General features: G+C 41.5%; 1 protein-coding gene across 13 annotated transcripts in view; it reads right to left on the minus strand.

Annotated features, from left to right (window-relative positions):
• Positions 1-11,321, minus strand: part of CPL2 (carboxyl-terminal domain (ctd) phosphatase-like 2) — an 86,298-nt gene extending 74,977 nt beyond the window's left edge. For 8 of the 13 annotated variants that reach the window (XR_016107586.1, XR_016107585.1, XR_016107584.1 and 5 more), the window contains exons 1-10: positions 10,828-11,295; positions 10,262-10,732; positions 9,403-9,613; positions 8,957-9,117; positions 8,793-8,863; positions 8,543-8,648; positions 8,339-8,428; positions 7,999-8,134; positions 7,495-7,868; positions 7,129-7,192 (exon numbers count right to left, since the gene is read on the minus strand). Coding sequence is in view for 6 of the 13 variants with exons in the window: in XM_088971630.1 (XP_088827756.1) it covers positions 7,129-7,192; positions 7,495-7,868; positions 7,999-8,134; positions 8,339-8,428; positions 8,543-8,648; positions 8,793-8,863; positions 8,957-9,117; positions 9,403-9,613; positions 10,262-10,732; positions 10,828-11,097 (1,954 nt within the window). In the remaining 7 variants the exon portion in view is untranslated. Of the gene's footprint in view, positions 1-7,128; positions 7,193-7,494; positions 7,869-7,998; positions 8,135-8,338; positions 8,429-8,542; positions 8,649-8,792; positions 8,864-8,956; positions 9,118-9,402; positions 9,994-10,261; positions 10,733-10,827 lie in introns of those variants that run through there. The other 5 variants (XR_016107587.1, XR_016107590.1, XM_088971629.1 and 2 more) reach the window with 3 other exon arrangements.
• Between the last annotated feature and the right edge of the window lie 7,281 nt (positions 11,322-18,602).

The following is an 18,602-nucleotide window of genomic DNA, read 5'->3' on the forward strand; positions in this document are numbered from 1 at the left end:
CGCTTGACAGTCGCACTTCAAACGGCCACCTGCCACCGCCATCTCCAGTTACAGAGACGGCTCCGACAAGGAGCAGTGGCGGTTCTATCCCAACAGAAGGGATGACATCCGAACTGGCAGAAACACAGAAGTAATCATACCCGACCTGACAGACGCCTCGAAGTGAGTGCGCGAAGTGGTTATAAAAGGCCCCCTACCCCCAACAACAAGGTATGCAAACTTTGCGCCATCTGGTTTTATCTTGCCTTTGAAAGAATATTAACTTGAGCTTCGGAAAAATCTCACCAGGTTCCCCCCAGAGTTCCCTCATCTTCTCTGTTTTAGGCTCCCCGTTGCTCCTGTCAGAGGCAAGGTCGTTGACAGCTAGGACCGGCCGGATCGCGCACCATCAATAACTATACATCCAAGAGTGCTAGAAGGGTTTTTCTTTATATGGCATAGGCCAGCAAAGGTCTCAACATCTAAGGGGAAGCCGACGTGGTGACATAACAAGATGGTGCCGACTAGAGTCCTAATGGAGTTGGGGTGAAGTTGATCTAAACTAATGATGTAATAGTTCATTACCTCGGGGATCAACGGATGAAGAGAGAATTGAAGACCTGCTTATAGGGCCTCCTCGAAGACAGCAATCCCGTCATCCTCGTGCTCCCACAGGTACCCCTCAAGAGAAAGAGAGTATCTATACCGATTCGGAATCTTATACCGAGTTGTGAGCTCATAGACGTTATCAATAGAGAGCTCGGAGGAACCGAACTGGTTCAGTGTGTTATCCCTACGTGAAGACGAGGCCCTCTTATGAGAACCAAATCGGTCTTGAGACGAGGTCCCTTCCTTGGCCCAGCAAGACAAACCCCCCCTTCCTCGGACTCACTACTAGAGGTGATTTGATCCGTTCATCCTCATTTGTGGTCCGATCAATGGTTTGGGATCAGGTCAGTTCAATTGGTCCAGCCTAGTTGCAAGGTAGCGTACCGAGGACACACAGACACCACACAACTATTAGGTCGCGCAGACGTCAAAAACACGCTAAACTAATATCACCTCAAAATACGAACCTCCACACCCTTGTGAATAGTTGGATCCAACTGATCTCAACTCAGCCTGGATCCTACCCGAACTCAATCCGGCCGCAATGAGCTTGGCCTTCGTCAAGTACTGATGGCATTTTAGCCCTAATCGTGCCCATTGTCGGAGGTCCTTCACCGTCTTTTTATCAAGTGACACCGGAGCCAGGGGTGGCCATCCCCCACCCGGTCTGAAAAGGCCACCAAAGTACACTTCGCACCCCGAAGTAGCCCCGCTTCCATGCCGGGACCTTGTTGGGAAGTTCGTGCAAGAGCTTAAAACCCGGGCGAAGAGACAAGTAATACGCCCGCCTACTCCCGGGAAGAGGACCCGCGTGTTTCCTAAGCATAAAAATAGAGGAGAATATCTCCAAGTCTAAAGGAAAGCCATGTTCACAAAAAAGGAAGATTGTCCCCACCAAGTTACGAATGGAGTTCGGGTGAAGCTGGCCGACGGTAACGCCGAAGTGGTTTATGATCTCGACAAGAAGGGGGTGGAAAGGCAGTCGCAGCCCCACAGCGAGCTGCTCCCGAAATATCACGATCTCTTCAGGACCGTGTTCCCAAGGAAAGCTACCCGAAGGAATGAAATAGGCGTACTCCCCAGGCAAGTTGTAATAGGTAATAAGGGATTGGAGCCCCTCAGGCGTCATAGTCGAAGGACCAAACCTGTCTAACATCCGACCTCGACGAGAGGTAGACACTAGATTGCCCGAAGCGGCTCGGCCTACGGGCTCAAACTCTTCCTCAAGTTTCACCCGAAAAAAGGATTGAACAAGACTTCGGAAATCGGAACAAGCAAAAAACCTAGAACGCGAACTGAAAACCTAGACGCGAGTTGAAACTTGGACGCAAGCTCAAGAAGCAAAACGCAAAAGTGACAAAGCGACTGATGTCCCCTACTATTTATACTCACAGTAACCAAGAACCAACAATGCAGATCAGAGCCAATCCGACGGCCCGCATTCGCGCTAACCGCACGTCCCCTGAGACCGAGACGTGATTGGCGCAAGTCTTTTCTGAAACTGACGAAACGCCGGCGCACGTCTTTCTAAAACTGACGAGACGACAGCACACGTCTTTTTGGAAACTGACAGAACGGCCGACGCACGTCTCCTCGCCTTTCAAACGGCAGCAGGGCGTCTTTTCAAAATCAAAAAGACCCGCTATCACGTCTCCCAGTGGCGCGCTTTTTTGAAATTTGAAATAAACGCGCACCACCACGTCTGTCAGCATTTGTAAGTAGGCGCGTCTCTCGCCTTTTGGGCGCTCAAGAAACCCAAAGAACCCTGACAACGCATCTCACGCTATCAAGATTCGAAGCACGGGACAAATCCACCTACCACCTCGCGAACTCCCCACACCAAGGCAAGACCCTTGGCACGAGGAGTGGGGGGCAATTGATGAAGGAAGATTTGGCCCGACCTCGTAATTGCGCAACACGTGGCAAAGACAACAGCACGCCTAAGGCACAAGCACCAAAGGGAGGAACCAGCGGTCTGAACTCCCTACTAGGAACCTGAACTCACCCTTAGGCCCTAAGCCAAAACCCTAAGGGCAGTAGCCCGAACTGGCATGCCCTATGGCAGTTCGGGACACACCTCCGAACTGGCCTGCCCTACGGCAGTTCGAGACACCTCCGAACTGGCCTGCCCTATGGCAATTCGGGACATACCTCCGAACTCAAGACTTCACCTCGCTCACCACTCCAGCACTTCGCCTCCAAGAAGCCAAACTGAACCATACCATGCCTGACACCGAGGAAGTTCGTATTCAGGGGCGGCGCACTTGACTGACTTGGAATCTGACACTTGACAGCCACACTTCAAACGGCCACCTGCCACCGCCATCTCCAATTACAGAGACAGCTCCGACAAGGAGCAGTGGTGGTTCTGTCCCAACAGAAGGGATGACATCCGAACTGGCAGAAACACAGAAGTAATCATACCCGACCTGACAGACGCCTCGAAGTGAGTGCGCGAAGTGGTTATAAAAGGCCCCCTACCCCCAACAACAAGGTATGCAAACTTTGCGCCATCTGGTTTTATCTTGCCTTTGAAAGAATATTAACTTGAGCTTCGGAAAAATCTCACCAGGTTCCCCCCGGAGTCCCCTCATCTTCTCTGTTTCAGGCTCCCCGTTGCTCCTGTCAGAGGCAAGGTCGTTGACAGCTAGGACCGGCCGGATCGCGCACCATCAATAACTATACATCCAAGAGTGCTAGAAGGGTTTTTCTTTATATGGCATAGGCCAGCAAAGGTCTCAACATCTAAGGGGAAGCCGACGTGGTGACATAACAAGATGGTGCCGACTAGAGTCCTAATGGAGTTGGGGTGAAGTTGATCTAAACTAATGATGTAATAGTTCATTACCTTGGGGATCAACGGATGAAGAGAGAATTGAAGACCCGCTTATAGGGCCTCCTCGAAGACAGCAATCCCGTCATCCTCGTGCTCCCACAGGTACCCCTCAAGAGAAAGAGAGTATCTATACTGATTCGGAATCTTATACCGAGTTGTGAGCTCATAGACGTTATCAATAGAGAGCTCGGAGGAACCGAACTAGTTCAGTGTGTTAACCCTACGTGAAGACAAGGCCCTCTTATGAGAACCAAATCGGTCGTGAGACGAGGTCCCTTCCTTGGCCCAGCAAGACAAACCCCCCTTCCTCGGACTCACTACTAGACATTGTGTATGAAATGGCTCTTCTGGCAAGCCTCTTACACCAACCTGAGGTCCCGCCTAGCTATTCGCAGTTTGGTCTACCAAGATGGTGCCAAGGTCGCTGATGCAGTTGTGAAGTGTTCGAAGTGGTCAGTTTACGTGGTGTTGAGGTGTCACCCAACTGTCCTACGATCCCACCTGTCATGATGTCATTGGAGGACCATATTAACCCTCATCAAATGCCCCCCACTCCCAAGTCTGAGGTGGTCAGTCCGATGAGGGAGTAGTTATAACTTGAGGTGATTTGATCCGTTCATCCTCATTTGTGGTCCGATCAATGGTTTGGGGTCGGGTCAGTTCAATTGGTCCAGCCTAGATGCAAGGTAGCGTACCGAGGACACACAGACACCACACAACTATTAGGTCGCGCAGACGTCAAAAACACACTAAACTAATTTCACCTCAGAATACGAACCTCTGCACCCTTGTGAACAGTTGGATCAGCTGAACTCAACCGTCCATAGTTCGGTTCATCCGTCTATAAATAGAACCCTCAGAGGCCCATTTTTCTCGTCCCTATCGGGCAACCACCTCCTCAAGCGGGTTATCATCTCCGAGTCTCCGACTTCCCCGGGATCACGATGCCATGTCGATAGAGTCGATTATCACATCGCTCGCTTCGGATGCAACTAGATAAGCACTACCCGCTTACGCAGAGTCCACCACCAGGCATGAAACCACCTCCAAACCAAAGGGGCCGAAGATCTCATACATGTTTCATGAGGCTCACAGTAGCCCATCTATATGAGGGCCTCACCTCCAACCTCAGAAGGTGCACCGGATTTAGCTTTCAAGTACTCTAGCTCTCTTGCATTCTTGCAATCACATCTCCAGTTCACTAAGTTAAGCATGGGAGTGCCCACCCCGGATAAAGCAATACGGTCACTCTAATCTCTCTCTTGTAGCTTGGCCAAGTGACCTACTCAACTCGATGTCAGAGCTGTCCGCCAACAAGGAGCACCACATCGCGCATCATCAGAGCTAATGCTACTTTTGTTAGATTAATCCCAAAATCATCCTAAGCTTTGAAACGCAAACTTCCACCCATCAATTTGATAGGGAATCTTTACAAGATAATCTCTAAGGCTGTGTTTGGTTTGAAGGAAAAAGTACGAAAAGGAAAGGAAAACCTTTACAAACCTTGTATGGGGTCTCCCTATCTTTCCTTTCCTTTCCTCACCTTTTCCTTCAAACCAAACATAGCCTAAGGTGCTCTCTCTTAGGTCTACCTCTGTCTTTCCATCTATAATTTATCAATTTCAAGGAGTTTCAAAGGAAGCATTTGAAAATGATTTCTAGTCTTTATTTAAATTGGGGTCAAGGAGTTAATTTCATATATCTGATTTTCTGGGTGTTTTTGTATCCCTTTTATTACAAATTATAAGACTGGCAATCTCTCATCACCCTATTTGATGAACTCCTTTCTCTTAATAAAATTTCCTTTTTTATTTATTATCAAACTAAAAAGAATTAACCCATTTTAGGTGGCATGATGTCACTATTTTTGCAAATCCAATTCTAAAGTGTTTAATGCCAATCCCACACTATTGTAAATTTTGCTCATACCAATAGACCTTCTCCTTGTATAAAGCAATACATGGATCAAGAAATGTCATAGAGCAGAAAAAGAAACAATGAACAATAGTTGTTTTGACAAAATAGTAATACCAAAGCTGTTTTGACAAAATGGTAATACCATAGCTTCATCATTTCCCTCTAAAGTAACAATATTTTTTTTATCAGCAATAGAAATTATTTTTAATTAAAATAGTGTTAAATCATTACATAAGAGACTAGAGCTTTCATCCAGCACTTCAATCATTTATAAAATCCATTACATTTCTGCCCAAAAAAAAAATGTTCCCTACCCCTTGCTTTGCTAGGACATCAGCCAACCTATTTTCCATTATCTTAACCCATCTGAAAGTAGCTTCCACCCAAGGTTCAAAATTTCATCACGTATCAGCTGATACATATTGTACCGGTGGGTCACTGATGCGCTGAACATGTTTGGAAAAAAAACTAAAAGAAAATGAAAGCATGTTATTTTAAAGACCGATGTGCTGTATTGGGCATATCGGACTATTGATATTTGGAACCTTGCTTCCACCTCTGTAGCCAATCTTCTTCCCATCTCCCTCTTATAGCTTACCTGAACATCCAGGCACACTAATTATTGCAGTTCATCCAAGCGATAACTAGCTTTGAGTCTCTGTAAACACCTCCACCTGTTTCTTTTTTTTTTATCAGCAGCAAAAGAAATGTATTGATGTAAATTTAGGAGTTACAAGAGCTTGGATGCAATTCCACCCCAAAACAACAAAAGATTACAGATTTGCCTAAAACATTTGCTGTCTTACAGCCCCTTGTTTGGCCAAAGAATCTTCCATTCCATTTGCTGTTCTTCTCACCCATGTAAAGGCAACATTTAGCTCCCTTGTTAGGCTTACAATCTCCCTGAATTTATACAGGAAGACCCAAGGAATGTGGGAACTGTTTCTTTCCAAACTGTTTAGCTAATTTCAATCCTTGAAATAGAGACAAGACCTCAGCTTTTAATGAGTCCCCCATATCCAATCAGTCCAGAGTACAAGGCTACCACCACACCACCATTTCTAAAGACTCCTCCAATTCCCAAGGGTCTTGGGTTACCCACAGAGCTTCCATCAAAATTCAGTTTGACATTGTCATGTGAGAGGGGTTTCCATTAAAAACCACTGTCTTCATTACTGAGGACTTTGTCACCACTTCCCATGACTTCAGAATATCATCCAGGGAGAAGGCTTTAAAAGCTTACATTGTCGATTGTTCTTACCCAATGCGCTGCCTTCACCTTTAAAAGCTTGCATTGTTCTTAAGTGACAAGTTCCCCTATCTAACTAAAGATGATGGTGCTTTACATCAGCATGTAACCATGCACATGCATTTGAGGGCAGGACTTCACTCACAAAGGGAAGTACAGATTTTGAGTCATACCCGTTATGAACATTAGACTTTTTATTCACTAGGATATTAAAATAAAAAAGAATTTCACCCAAAACAAGCATATTTATAGAACTTCACAAATAGTAACCTATGAATAATTTATGTGACCAAAATAGCCAGGTGCCAACCCGCGGGTTGGTAAGGTCCCCTGTTAGTCGTAGCGGAGACTTGGGATCGAATCCCACCTGCACCTGGGTAGGGGGTTATGGGTTGGGGGATGGGCTACCCCTCGTTGTGTAGCCATTCAAAAGAAATCACCAAAAAAAAAAAGATCAGAAGAAAATATTTTCTTTTTTTATCAATACCAGAAGCATAAATATGTATGCACCTCTTATAATATAAATATGTACAAGTACCTGGGAATGAAGACTGAGTTGACTGTGAAGTATTTTGTTTTTGCTTTTCGTGTCCAGGATATGCCTGCAAATAAACAAGATTTAACAGGCTGGACTTTTTTTAAAGATAAAATAAAATTCATTAAAAGGAAAAAGGATTACAACCTAGCAGGTGATAAGGCATTACCAGCCTTTATACGGAAATGGAACCAAAAAGCAAAAACAACATCTGCTAGAGAGCAGAGATACAGAAATACATAAAACTACCACAGATTACACAGTTGGAATTCCAAAATATTTCCCAAATTATCACCCACTTACATGGAAATGTCAAAGCTACTAACTGAATGATTAATGATATTTTGAGGTAAGTAGTACAGAATATACCTCATCACTTGTGACTTTGGAAGTGTTAGAGGATGACCCAGGGCCATGGGCAACAGAACTATCAGCATTATGGTAATGAAGACTCTGCTGATCTCGCTTATTTGGTAGTGATGCATCAGATTCATGAGTAAATCCCAAAGGCTGGTTTTTTATTTGCCCCATATTGATGTCTTCCTCTACTAACCAGCCTCCACGTGTTTGTATTAATGGTGGTGATGCTTGTGCAGGTGGCCTTGGTAGAATAGGAGGATCACCTGAGCATTGATCCCTCACATCCTGACCATGCTGCAATATAAGGAGTCTTCTCCTCAAATCAGGATCTAATTCAGGGGGGATAATATCCCGTCTAGCAGGAGCTCCAAGTATACTAGGTTCTGAAATGCAAAAGACACAAAAAAAATGCAATATAAAAAAAAAAAAGAGAAAGCAAAACTAATTAAATATATCTGAGCATATGCAAGTTTATAATCCGATTTTTAAACAAGGAAAAAATGAAGGTCATACTCTGCGAAGGTAAAATGGGTCGAGAAGTTGCCGGGCTGATAACATTTGGTGAAATGTTCACAAGTTTCTGTGTTTCAGGTCTTACATTGGGATTGTTTGTGAAAGGAGGAGCAGGATCTACAATATGTTTCTCATCCTAACAAAGGAAAGAATATGAGTTGTTAGCCCTTCATGAATTGATAAGCAAAATAGCAACATAATTACTCAAATTAAAACAATATCAATAGCCAATTTGCCAATCAACTATCACTTGAAGCTATTACTCTTTCATCTTAACAAATAACAAAAGCAACATCACATCAAGTCCGTGAATGAATAATATAGTGGATGTAGAAATCACCGGTCTATTCAATCTCCTTTCAACTTCAGCACCATTTGTGCCCTCAGAAATGGGAATATCTCTATTGGCATTTTGTACAAAACCAGCATCCTGACAAATTCAGAGATAAATAATAATAGTAGCAACAACAACAACTGAAGAACTTAGATGCCAAGTGTTTTTATATAGTGTCAAAAGCAATATTATTTAATTTAAAGTACCTACCTCTGACATCAAATAGTTGCTCACATCAGGAGCATAAGGCAAATTTATAACTTCATCTTCATAGCGGAGTTCAGAAATTTTTCGCAAAAGGTTCTCATCAAATTCTCTACAACACAGTAGATACACATCGCAAGCTAAATATACAACGCAAACATATTAATTATGAACCAAGAAAGCAGTAGAAAATTATTATTTCTGCTTATATCATTATAGAAACTACAAGACGAGCTAAATCAATCAGATCACATACTTAAAATAGCCAGCCCTGACATTGCATGCAACATTCCTTGCAACACATAATACAGGCACAGGGTTTGCTCTCTATCAAGAACATAATCAAGTTAGTACTAGTTTTGCTTAGAGGGTAATATACTGTCATCAACCAACAACCTACAAAAGAGCATAAATGTGTACCTCAGCCAGAGGGGCATAATAAGGAGTAAAGGCAGGGACAACGTGAACTCTAGGTTGGTCCTTATCTTCCCAAACATTGAGGCGGTCATCAATTACCATTGCCATCTTTGGATGGCAAATCCCATCTTGGAAAACATTAAGAAGAGATTTCCGAGAGCCTACTAAGTTTGAATCCAAACAAAGGAGATAAGCCATAATGATCCAAAAGATTATTAAAAAAAATTGAGATAAGCTATGGAAATACAATGGTGCAATAATCAAAACCATAACTACAGCTTAGCATAACAAGTCCAAAACTGTTAAAGACTACAAACTACAAATATGAAACAAAACTGCCTCTAGATATGATGCATGCAGAATTAAAGAGAATGATAATCAGTAATTGCTTGGAGTATTTAATTATCAATATAAGTATGTTTTGTATTTGCATGGGATGTTGGCCTTGCCTGATCTGACACATACAACACGAGTCAAAAGCTGCTTTACACTTATAAGATGTGCCTCTGGATCAAGAAGTCTCCACATCTCTAGAGCATAATCTCTTTCGGCCATTGTACAAACATAAACTTCGAAACGCTTTCGTCCTTTTGCTGTCAGATAACTTTTCAAATCCTCCCATGCAGGTCGCAATCTCACAAGAACACTAGTATCACGGATCTGCAACAAGATGGAAACTAGTAAATAGTAATTGAAAGAAAACTCTAATGTTTTCATTTCACATTCATAACTAAGCAACAAATTGAAGTTGTAGATGTGATCATTATCCACATGTAAATACATGACAGGTCCAAGAATTTTCTGTGCGACAAGCCTTTGGGGGTGTTTTCTATTGGTCCCTTCACATATATGCAAGTACTAGCATGATAATGTATCATGTTCAACACAATAAATCTGTCTTTGCTTTCTACTAACTATCTTTTCAAAAAGCTTAATGTTTCAGTAGCAAGAAGCACATATCTGAATTGTTTTTTGAAGCAGAGTTGCGTTCCTGGTGAACACATATTTAGCATGAATTTTTCTCTTCGCGCATTTAGCTACTGCATTGACAACACAAGTTTATAGAATATTTTTATTGAATTGAATATACTGCATATTTTCCTAACTTATAAATATTGCCTTACGAATACAAACCACAAAGTGTCATCTGTCTTCCCTTTCTACCAAAAAAATGAAATGAAATAAAAAAAAAAAAAAAAAAAAAAAGTAAGGCTAATAAATTCGTTGGGCCCAATTAACGTATTATCGAGCCATCAACATCAAGATAACAAAGTAAGGCTAATAAATACGATAAATTGAAATATTAACCTCTGGATTAATCCGAGTAAGGACAATATTCCTTTCTTGCAATCTAATAACTGGCCGGATGATTCGCTCGTGATTATTAGATAGAGGAGGAACCTCCTCCAGCTGAACTTTGAGCGTTTTACCATTATCCATGACATAATCGCCTTCTATGTACTGTTTCAACAACATTCTATCTTCTACATATCGTTTAAGCTCAGCTGACATTCCTGAAACTCGAACCGGATCAGTTTCACAGGCAATCCTACGTTGCAGAGCGTCAATTCTGTCCTCAAATGACTTCATTGTATTAGCAACAATAAGTGTCTCGTCAAGATCAAACACAATCGCGAGACACCGGAGATTCAGCATCCCTAAGCAAGAACCGTAAAGACCTAATGGAACTGAACAACACCAAAAGCACGGGAACTTCTCCTGCTTGCTCGTCATTGCCACCAAATGGAGCTCTTCCTCTCCGAGCAACATGACGGCCGTCTGTAAAACAATTGAAAACAACAAATTTATAAGAATCAGGAGGAAATAAGCAACCCATCGTGACGGATCAACTAAAATAAATCCGTATGGAAAACCTTTAATTCATAGAAACAGGAAGCATGAAGACGACTCAGTGGAGACTGCTCGACCACAGTTTTCGATTCAAGCTTGCAACGAACTGAAAAAGGAGAAATCGTTTGAAGGACTGAAAGAGGAGGGCATCGTTCACTGGGCTGAGAGATGTAGTTGATTCGTATTTCGTTATTTGGGAATTGAACATTCTGGTTTTTCGCGGGGAAAATCTCAACTTCCCCCAAACACGAGTCGCCATGATATACCACCGATTTGAACCCTAGACGACTCATTTAAAACAGACCAGTAATTCTGCTCCAGAATCAAAACCTAAGAAAACCTTCAATCTCCGCAGATTTCGATCCAAACCTGAACGTATAAGAAAGAAACTAGGGCTTTGGTGAAATCTAATAAGTTTTTTTTTCTTCTCTTTTTTCCCCTTTCCTTTATGAAGCCCTGTCCCCTCAGTTTGTCACTCCCTCGCTAGTAGCGGTTTCAAATTGTGCAACGGCGATATATATAAAGCTAATGGTCGGTTAGGTAAATAATGTTAGTTCGGAGATAGGATTAGCTGAATTGCGCAGGCTGCGGAACCAATCACACCTATGGGCGACGATAGACCTATTCATGCCGGGCCGGGCCGGGCTTTTGCTCTTTATTAACATAAATTTTTCAGGCTCGAGCCTTAGCCCGGCCCAACCAATGGGCCTTAAATTTGGGCCTGAACCCGGCCCTCATAAAAAGCTCGAAGCCCGGGCTTGAGCCCGAAGCCCGACCCGGGAGTCTGAGCGCCAGTGCCCTCTAAGGATTAAGAGAATGGTGCCTACTGAGTTCGTCGATTCTTAGGAGTCTAAGAATGATAATAGAAACTAAGAAAGTGAGGAGATAGAAGATAACAACAATGCCGACCAGAGAGAGAAAAAGAGAAATCACCACTCAAGAGAGAGAGAGAGAGAGACAATCTAGATCTGGTGGCGCTAACCGCTGGTGCCTGAGTTCGCAAAATGAAAACGGTGCGCCTGGGTTCTGGTGGCGCTAGCTGGAAAGAGAACTAAAAAGATAGAAGACCTAGTTTTAAGAAGAGAGAGAACTAAGAATGAGAAGAAAGAATATGAAAATGGTGTTGCATGGAGAGAGAAGAGAGAGAGATCACCGCCAAAGAGAGAGGACTACTTCTGGTGGCATCGGGCGCCATGGACTGAGTTCGCAGGTGCAGCTGGGTTCGTTGGTTCTGAGAGTTGAGAGGGAGAAACGAGAGCCACTTCAGAGAGCAAGAGTGAGAAAGGAGAATGAAAATAATTTTTTTTAAGTATTTTAGGGTTAGGGTTAAGTAGTTTAGGAAAAGTCAGGCCGAGCCGGGCTTTTTTAACAAATCCCAAGCCCGACCCGTAAAATAGTCGGGCTCAGGCTTTTAGGCCCGCGGGCTAAAACACATGCTTAAGCCCGTTTAGGGGCCAGGTTGAGCCAGCCTGTCGGGCTACCCGACCCATGAATAGGTCTAGGCGACAAGGATACCACAGCCTCCAACACAACTAATCTGAATTCGTCTGTAGCAAAAAATTATGTTTGTTTGATAAGAATTAGGCAATTGCCAATTGCCAGTAAAGCCCAAGCTCGAGCCCAGCCTGACCAACGGGCCTACAACTTGCGCCCAAGCTCGGCCCTCGTAAAAAGCCCGAGTTTAAGATTTCCCTGTGAAATCCAAGTTTAAGATGAAGATATATATATATATATATATTTACAACAAAAAGAGAGCACCAAAATAAAATCTTCAAAGGAGAGGCAAGAGAATCTAAGCTTTCAATGGGAAACCTTACCGAACAAAAAACAACTCTCCAATCATGGAGATTGATGAATCAAATTTTGGTAATGTATCAATCTTTTGGCTAAGTACCTCATCATTTGGTCTGCTTCAAAGTGGCCGATGACTCAGAGGCCAAAGTGGAGCTGCCTAGGTGCCGAGCTACCTAAGGTGCCAACCTACCTGTGAGGTGCCGAGATGACCAAGTGCAGGGCTGCCTGTGAGGTGTCGCGCTGACCAGGTGCAGGGCTGCCTGATGACGAGCTGGATTGATGAGATTCGTTGCTCTTTTAGAGACCTACAAGGAACCAAATGTCAGAGGACTCAGGGTGGCTAACTTGGCGAGGTCGCTCCGATGCTTAAGTCAGTACTCTCGTAGTAGATTGCGAGCTAAAAATCATAAAGTATGAGAGTTAGAATTTGCTTACTTGCTTGCCATCCCCCTTTGCTTATGGGGTTGGTGCCTTTATATAAGCATTGTTTGGCGTGGGCTTCATGCACCATATCTGAGATTTCTGTGAGGTCGTCTAAGTGGTTCGAGATTCCTGGAGGTAACCGCTATGCACGTTGACCACCCTCAAGATCGTTCGGCAAGTGGACCAACTTTCAAGGACCGTGGGAGTGTTTGGATATGCATGTCGAATTCGTCAGCGAGCACGTCTTGCAAGTTGCCAGGTTGGAGCATGTGCCAAGTCGCCATGTCGCGCCTATGCCAGGCTACCATGTCGCACCAGGGCTAGGCCACCAGGTCACGCCTGGGCCGCCAGGTAGGACACCAACAACTTAGCTAAGGCAAATTGTTGCCAAAGTGGTTCCGGGTGTCACCTATTTGTTCCGAGGTGCCATGTGTCACAATATCATTGGAGGGCCAAATCCACCCTCATCATAAATCAATAAAAGAAATATGAAGAACAATGATTTCATCTCATCTCTTCGCTTGTGATATTGGAATTGGGGATTAGGGTTTCTGCTTGCCTTTCAATAGCTCTCCTCCCTATTTTTTCTCCATAATTGAAAGGATAGTATACTAGTATTGCATCTCCTCACCTCGCCATCCTCTCATTTCAGTCATTTCCATTGTTGCGTGATTGGATGATATGGAGAAAGGATATGAAGAAGAAAGGGAAATATGGATGCAAGAGGCATCAGTATCACTTGTCTAGAGAAAATGGGCTAAAGAATCCCTCACGATCCCTACTAAAAGGATAACATATAAGTTGTAACATCCAAGGCGGCAGTGGACTCACCATCGGAGTTCGCTGGTGGGGCCAATGCTAAGTTCACCTATGAGATTGAGAGTGCCTGAGTTCGATGGTTGTTGAGAGTTGAGACTTGAAAGTGAGAATGAGAACTGAGTGAGAAGGGTTGGTTGGTTATTTAAGGTTTAAAAGTTATATGAAAGTCGGGCTGGGGCGGGCTCAAGTTGGGCTTTTTTGACAAATCCAGAGCCCGCCCCGAAAACAAATCGAGCTAGGCTTTTAGGCCAGAGGTCAAGCCTGCGGACTAAAAACCTTGTTCAAGCTCGTCCGGGGGCCAGGTCGGCTCGTTGGTCTACCTGGCCCATGAACAGGTCTAGTCACGATCTGTGCATCTTGCTATATACGCAAATTTGACAATGGCAAACAAAGCTCTTTCATTTCCTCTTTTATCACTTCGGGCCGAGTTACCCTTGTGTAGTTCCTCATATTTCTACCAAAAAAAAGTTTGAGGATAGAGATATTATATTTTCAATTTAGCAGTGCGCCCAAAGCTTGGAAGTGTGGGTGCTTTTTGGGATTGGTTTTCAAGAAAAAACGCCCATACTTCCAATACCTGTTTTTCACAAAAAGATGCTTTTGCCATGTAGGCAGTGAGCAACACTATGCTGTTCGGTAAGGTGATTTTAATCATCGTTTTTCATGTATGTGTTGACAGGTAAGCACCACATAGGATACACATCAGTCAACCGTTCGGAGAAACGGTTGGCATTTCATGCATCGGTGGGGTCCTGATTTATGAGGCATGCCCGATTTTTCAATAAACGCCTGAACCAAACATTCATATATATGGGTGTTTGTTGAAATGCCTATGTGGATCCGGCATGGCACCGTTTTTCTAAAAAATGGCCATGGTCTCAAACATCCCCTTAATTAAGTATTATTTTTTGTGTTATGTGTGAAGTTTCATTTTCATGATAGTGGCCAACTTCTTTATGCCCCATATAAATTTATATTATTTTTTGTACTTTAGTGTTGATTTTTTTATTACTTTTTATTGGTTTATTATTATTTTTTCTGATACAATTATTAAAAAAATCTCTTATATCTATAAAAAACACCTTTGTTTTTTGACCCAAACAAAGGTCGCCCTTCTAGTATTGGGGAAAAAAGTGCAAATATTTCATTTCCCTTGGCTCTTCACTCTTCATCAACAAAGACACTGAAGTTGCCAAAGTACCCTTATCTAATTAAGTCGTTATTATATACAATTTAGAATTTCAAATTTACCCTCTACTAATTTATTTTACCCCAAAGAATAGTTCTCCTTGCTTTTCTTGGATGAATTAACGTAAAAAGGCTTTAGTGAAGTAAAATGAAGCAAAACTTTTTTTCAATGTATTTTAGTAAATTTACATGTAAATGAATTTGGCTATGGGTAAACTTGATGTTTAAAAAATCAATGCATTATATCAAATCTGTAATGCCAACAAACGTAAGGTCTTTACACTTTTTTCAAAACAACATGGTACATTTTTTGTTAAGGTCAAAATACATGGGAGTTTCATAGGATTTTTAGAAAACCCAAATAGGTTTTTATATTTCTTAATGAATTTTAAACTGAATTTAAATTAATTAAATTATATTTGAAATTAATAAATTTTTATTAATTTTTGTACTTATTAATCCTTATTAAATTTAATTAACTATATTAAGTTTTCATTTTTTAGTGAAAATTAAGTTGGTTTTAGAATAGTAAAAAGTAATTATAAAACTAATAATTGTTAGATAGTTTTGTGTTACTTATATATTAAATTAAATTGAAAATAGTTTTTAATTTCTTCTTCCTTTTTATTAATTAAATTATTTATATTGTATTAATAAAAGTATATTATCAATAACAATAATTAATAATTATTCTTTTCTATTTACGTAACTTATTAAAATATTTTTACTATGTTAATTAATTTTTATTGTTTTCAAATGGATTATAATTTTTACAATGTTTCATTCCATGTTTTTAACTTGTCACTTACACTTAAAGTTGAACCATTCAAATAATCACTCAATCCTATTTTCTAATTAGGAGTTTCCTAAAGCTCACCTTGTTTGACCTTTATGGTTGAACCATTGACCCTTTGACTCCGTCATTGGGTCATAAGTTACAATATACAATGTATTAAAAACTTGTGGGTGATTTAATTTTATGCTCAATTGTTTGATTGGGGATGATCTTTCTTTTATTTTAGATAACTTTGCAAGATGTGTGTAGCCCTACTAATCTCATGGATGACATGTTATTGTTTGACCATCCAACCCAAACAGTCGAACTGTTGATGGTAGCCCAAAAGTAAAAACTTTCAGCCTCAAAGTCATTTTTTAAAACACTAATTTTATTTGTTGGGTGAAGTAAATAATATTTATTCCGAAACGCAAATTACTTTAATAGTTAAATTAAATATTGGCTATTTTTTAAATGAAAATATATTATTTAGCCTAATAATATATCATTGAATATATCCACTTCAATATAGTCGATCTTTATTAATAATTACAATTTTAAACAAATCAATGGAATATTGGAGAGCAAAGAGAATTAGTGGCATAATTATAATTAAAAAAATTAATAGAAACATAGTCAATGGTGAGTTAATGAGGAGAGTTAAAAGTCTTAAAGGCGATTGACCACTTAAATTATTTTGTTCGATTTCAAAATTAGAAAATTTCAACCCCCCCCCCCCCCCCCAAAAAAAAAAAAGATAAATTCCTTTGAGAGTAAACCATAAATAGAAAAGTATCAGCTCATTCCATTTTTATATAAATTATTCTTTTGCCAAAGGGAAACAAATTAAAGGATGTTTAAACGATAGGTGTAACGTGGGTTGTTCCAACATGGCATTGTGTTGCGGTGCTGCCCACACTATAGCAGGCACAACCCAATAGATTATGGAAGAGGCCCAGCATGGGCTCATGGGAAAACATATAAGGTATAATGTGGACCTCGTCCTGTTGTCACAATCTTTGTGTACTACCCACACTATAGTGAGCCATGTCATGTTGGAACGTGGGCTTTTGGTGGGCCATGCCTGCTCAACACACATCCCCCCGGGCGAGAGCCAAGCATGACCCAAGGCCAGAGTCATAGGTCGGTATAGGTGTAAATCGGGCTGCATAGTCCGTAGCTCGGCATGGCTCAGCCTGATTTTGACCCATCTTGGCCCGATGGTCATGGATCGTGTCGTGGCCCGACATGATTATATGGGCTGTGATGGGCTTAGGGTTTCAGATCTGTGGGCTAACACAGTCCAACACAGCCCATATATATTTTTATATAATATAATATATTATATAAATTATAATTATATACTAATATATAGTATATAATATATTAAAAAAATAAACAATTATATATATCAAAATTCATATGAAATAAAAATTTAAAGACTTTTTTCAAATTCTTTTTTAAATAAATAGCTTTGGGTCGTGGCACAACACGACTCAGGTGAGCGTGGGCTCGGGCCATGGTCCATTCTAGGTTGACCCTCCAAAATATCCTAGGGGGACACGACCCAACTCGCACTTTATGCGAGCCACACACGGGTTTTACACCTCTATAGATTGACATTATTTAAAAAAAAAAGTAAGTTAGATCAAGTAAACAAAAAAAAAACCTTAAAATTTTATTATATATGTTCGTATAAACATATTATTATTATTATTGTTTTTTCTACTATTGTTATTATTATTATTATCATCATCATCATCATCATCATTATATTTGATTTGTGCCATGTCCACCTGTGTAACCCTCAAAACACCCAACCCAACTCAACATGGAAGTTCAAGTTTAGCCAGGCAACATGACTCACACTACAACTCTAGGCCAACACAATTTTTTTATCAAATAAAAATAAAATATATATTTTTATATTATGTATAATATATATACATACATGCACCTCAATTCTCCACCTTAGGGCCACCATGTGGTGTTTTTTTATACTTTGCTTCCTTCCAAACCTTCACATTGGTCTTTGGGGTGGCTAGCTTGAGCTCTAGAGGCCACCTATCATTGTGTTCACAAAGAAATCCCATCCTAAATGGACACTAGGCCGCAATCTAAAGGGAACCTCAAGCTTGTGACCAAGCTTTCCTCATACACGCAGAGCTCACTCGAACAAGGCGAGTATGATATCTCACCACTCTCGAGACATTTCATGTCGAACTCAGGAGGGATGTTGATCCTCTGCAAATCACTCTCCATGAATTTGCAGGGAATTAAGTTGAAGCGTTCCCTGACCCTTAAGGGGACTTCGAGCTCCTCATCCAAAATTTCCACCTTGGCCTCATCAGTTTGCTCCTATACCTCAGTTGGAATGGAATCCTCAACAGGCTTTACGTGAACCTCGGACTCCTCCACTAGGATTACTATGCCCACCTCAACCCCAACACTGTCAGCGTTAGTCATAGGGATCACTACCTCATTGGCCTCTTGATGAGGCCTCAACTCATGCTCGCTTCACGAGTTAGAGTAGATAGAACCCGAGGATGAAGAAGAAGAAAATGAGGAAGACGAGAACAAAGACATCTTATCAAAAGCAGAAACGCCAAAGCACCAGATGATAACGAGGGCTAGCCGAACTGCCAAGGGCGCCCTCACTCAAATGATAAAATTACATGGCTCACCCCTCGCATTATATAAAAGTAGCCACTGGCCAAGATCAAAGCAATTTATGGATTTAGGGTCACACTCCGCACTCCGTGAGCCCGGGAAGACAAAACGACGCTGCGACTTATGGAT

The sequence above is a fragment of the Nelumbo lutea genome, chromosome 2, assembly GCF_056320005.1.
Source record: "Nelumbo lutea isolate HS-2025 chromosome 2, American lotus-T2T, whole genome shotgun sequence".
Taxonomy (NCBI): domain Eukaryota; kingdom Viridiplantae; phylum Streptophyta; class Magnoliopsida; order Proteales; family Nelumbonaceae; genus Nelumbo; species Nelumbo lutea.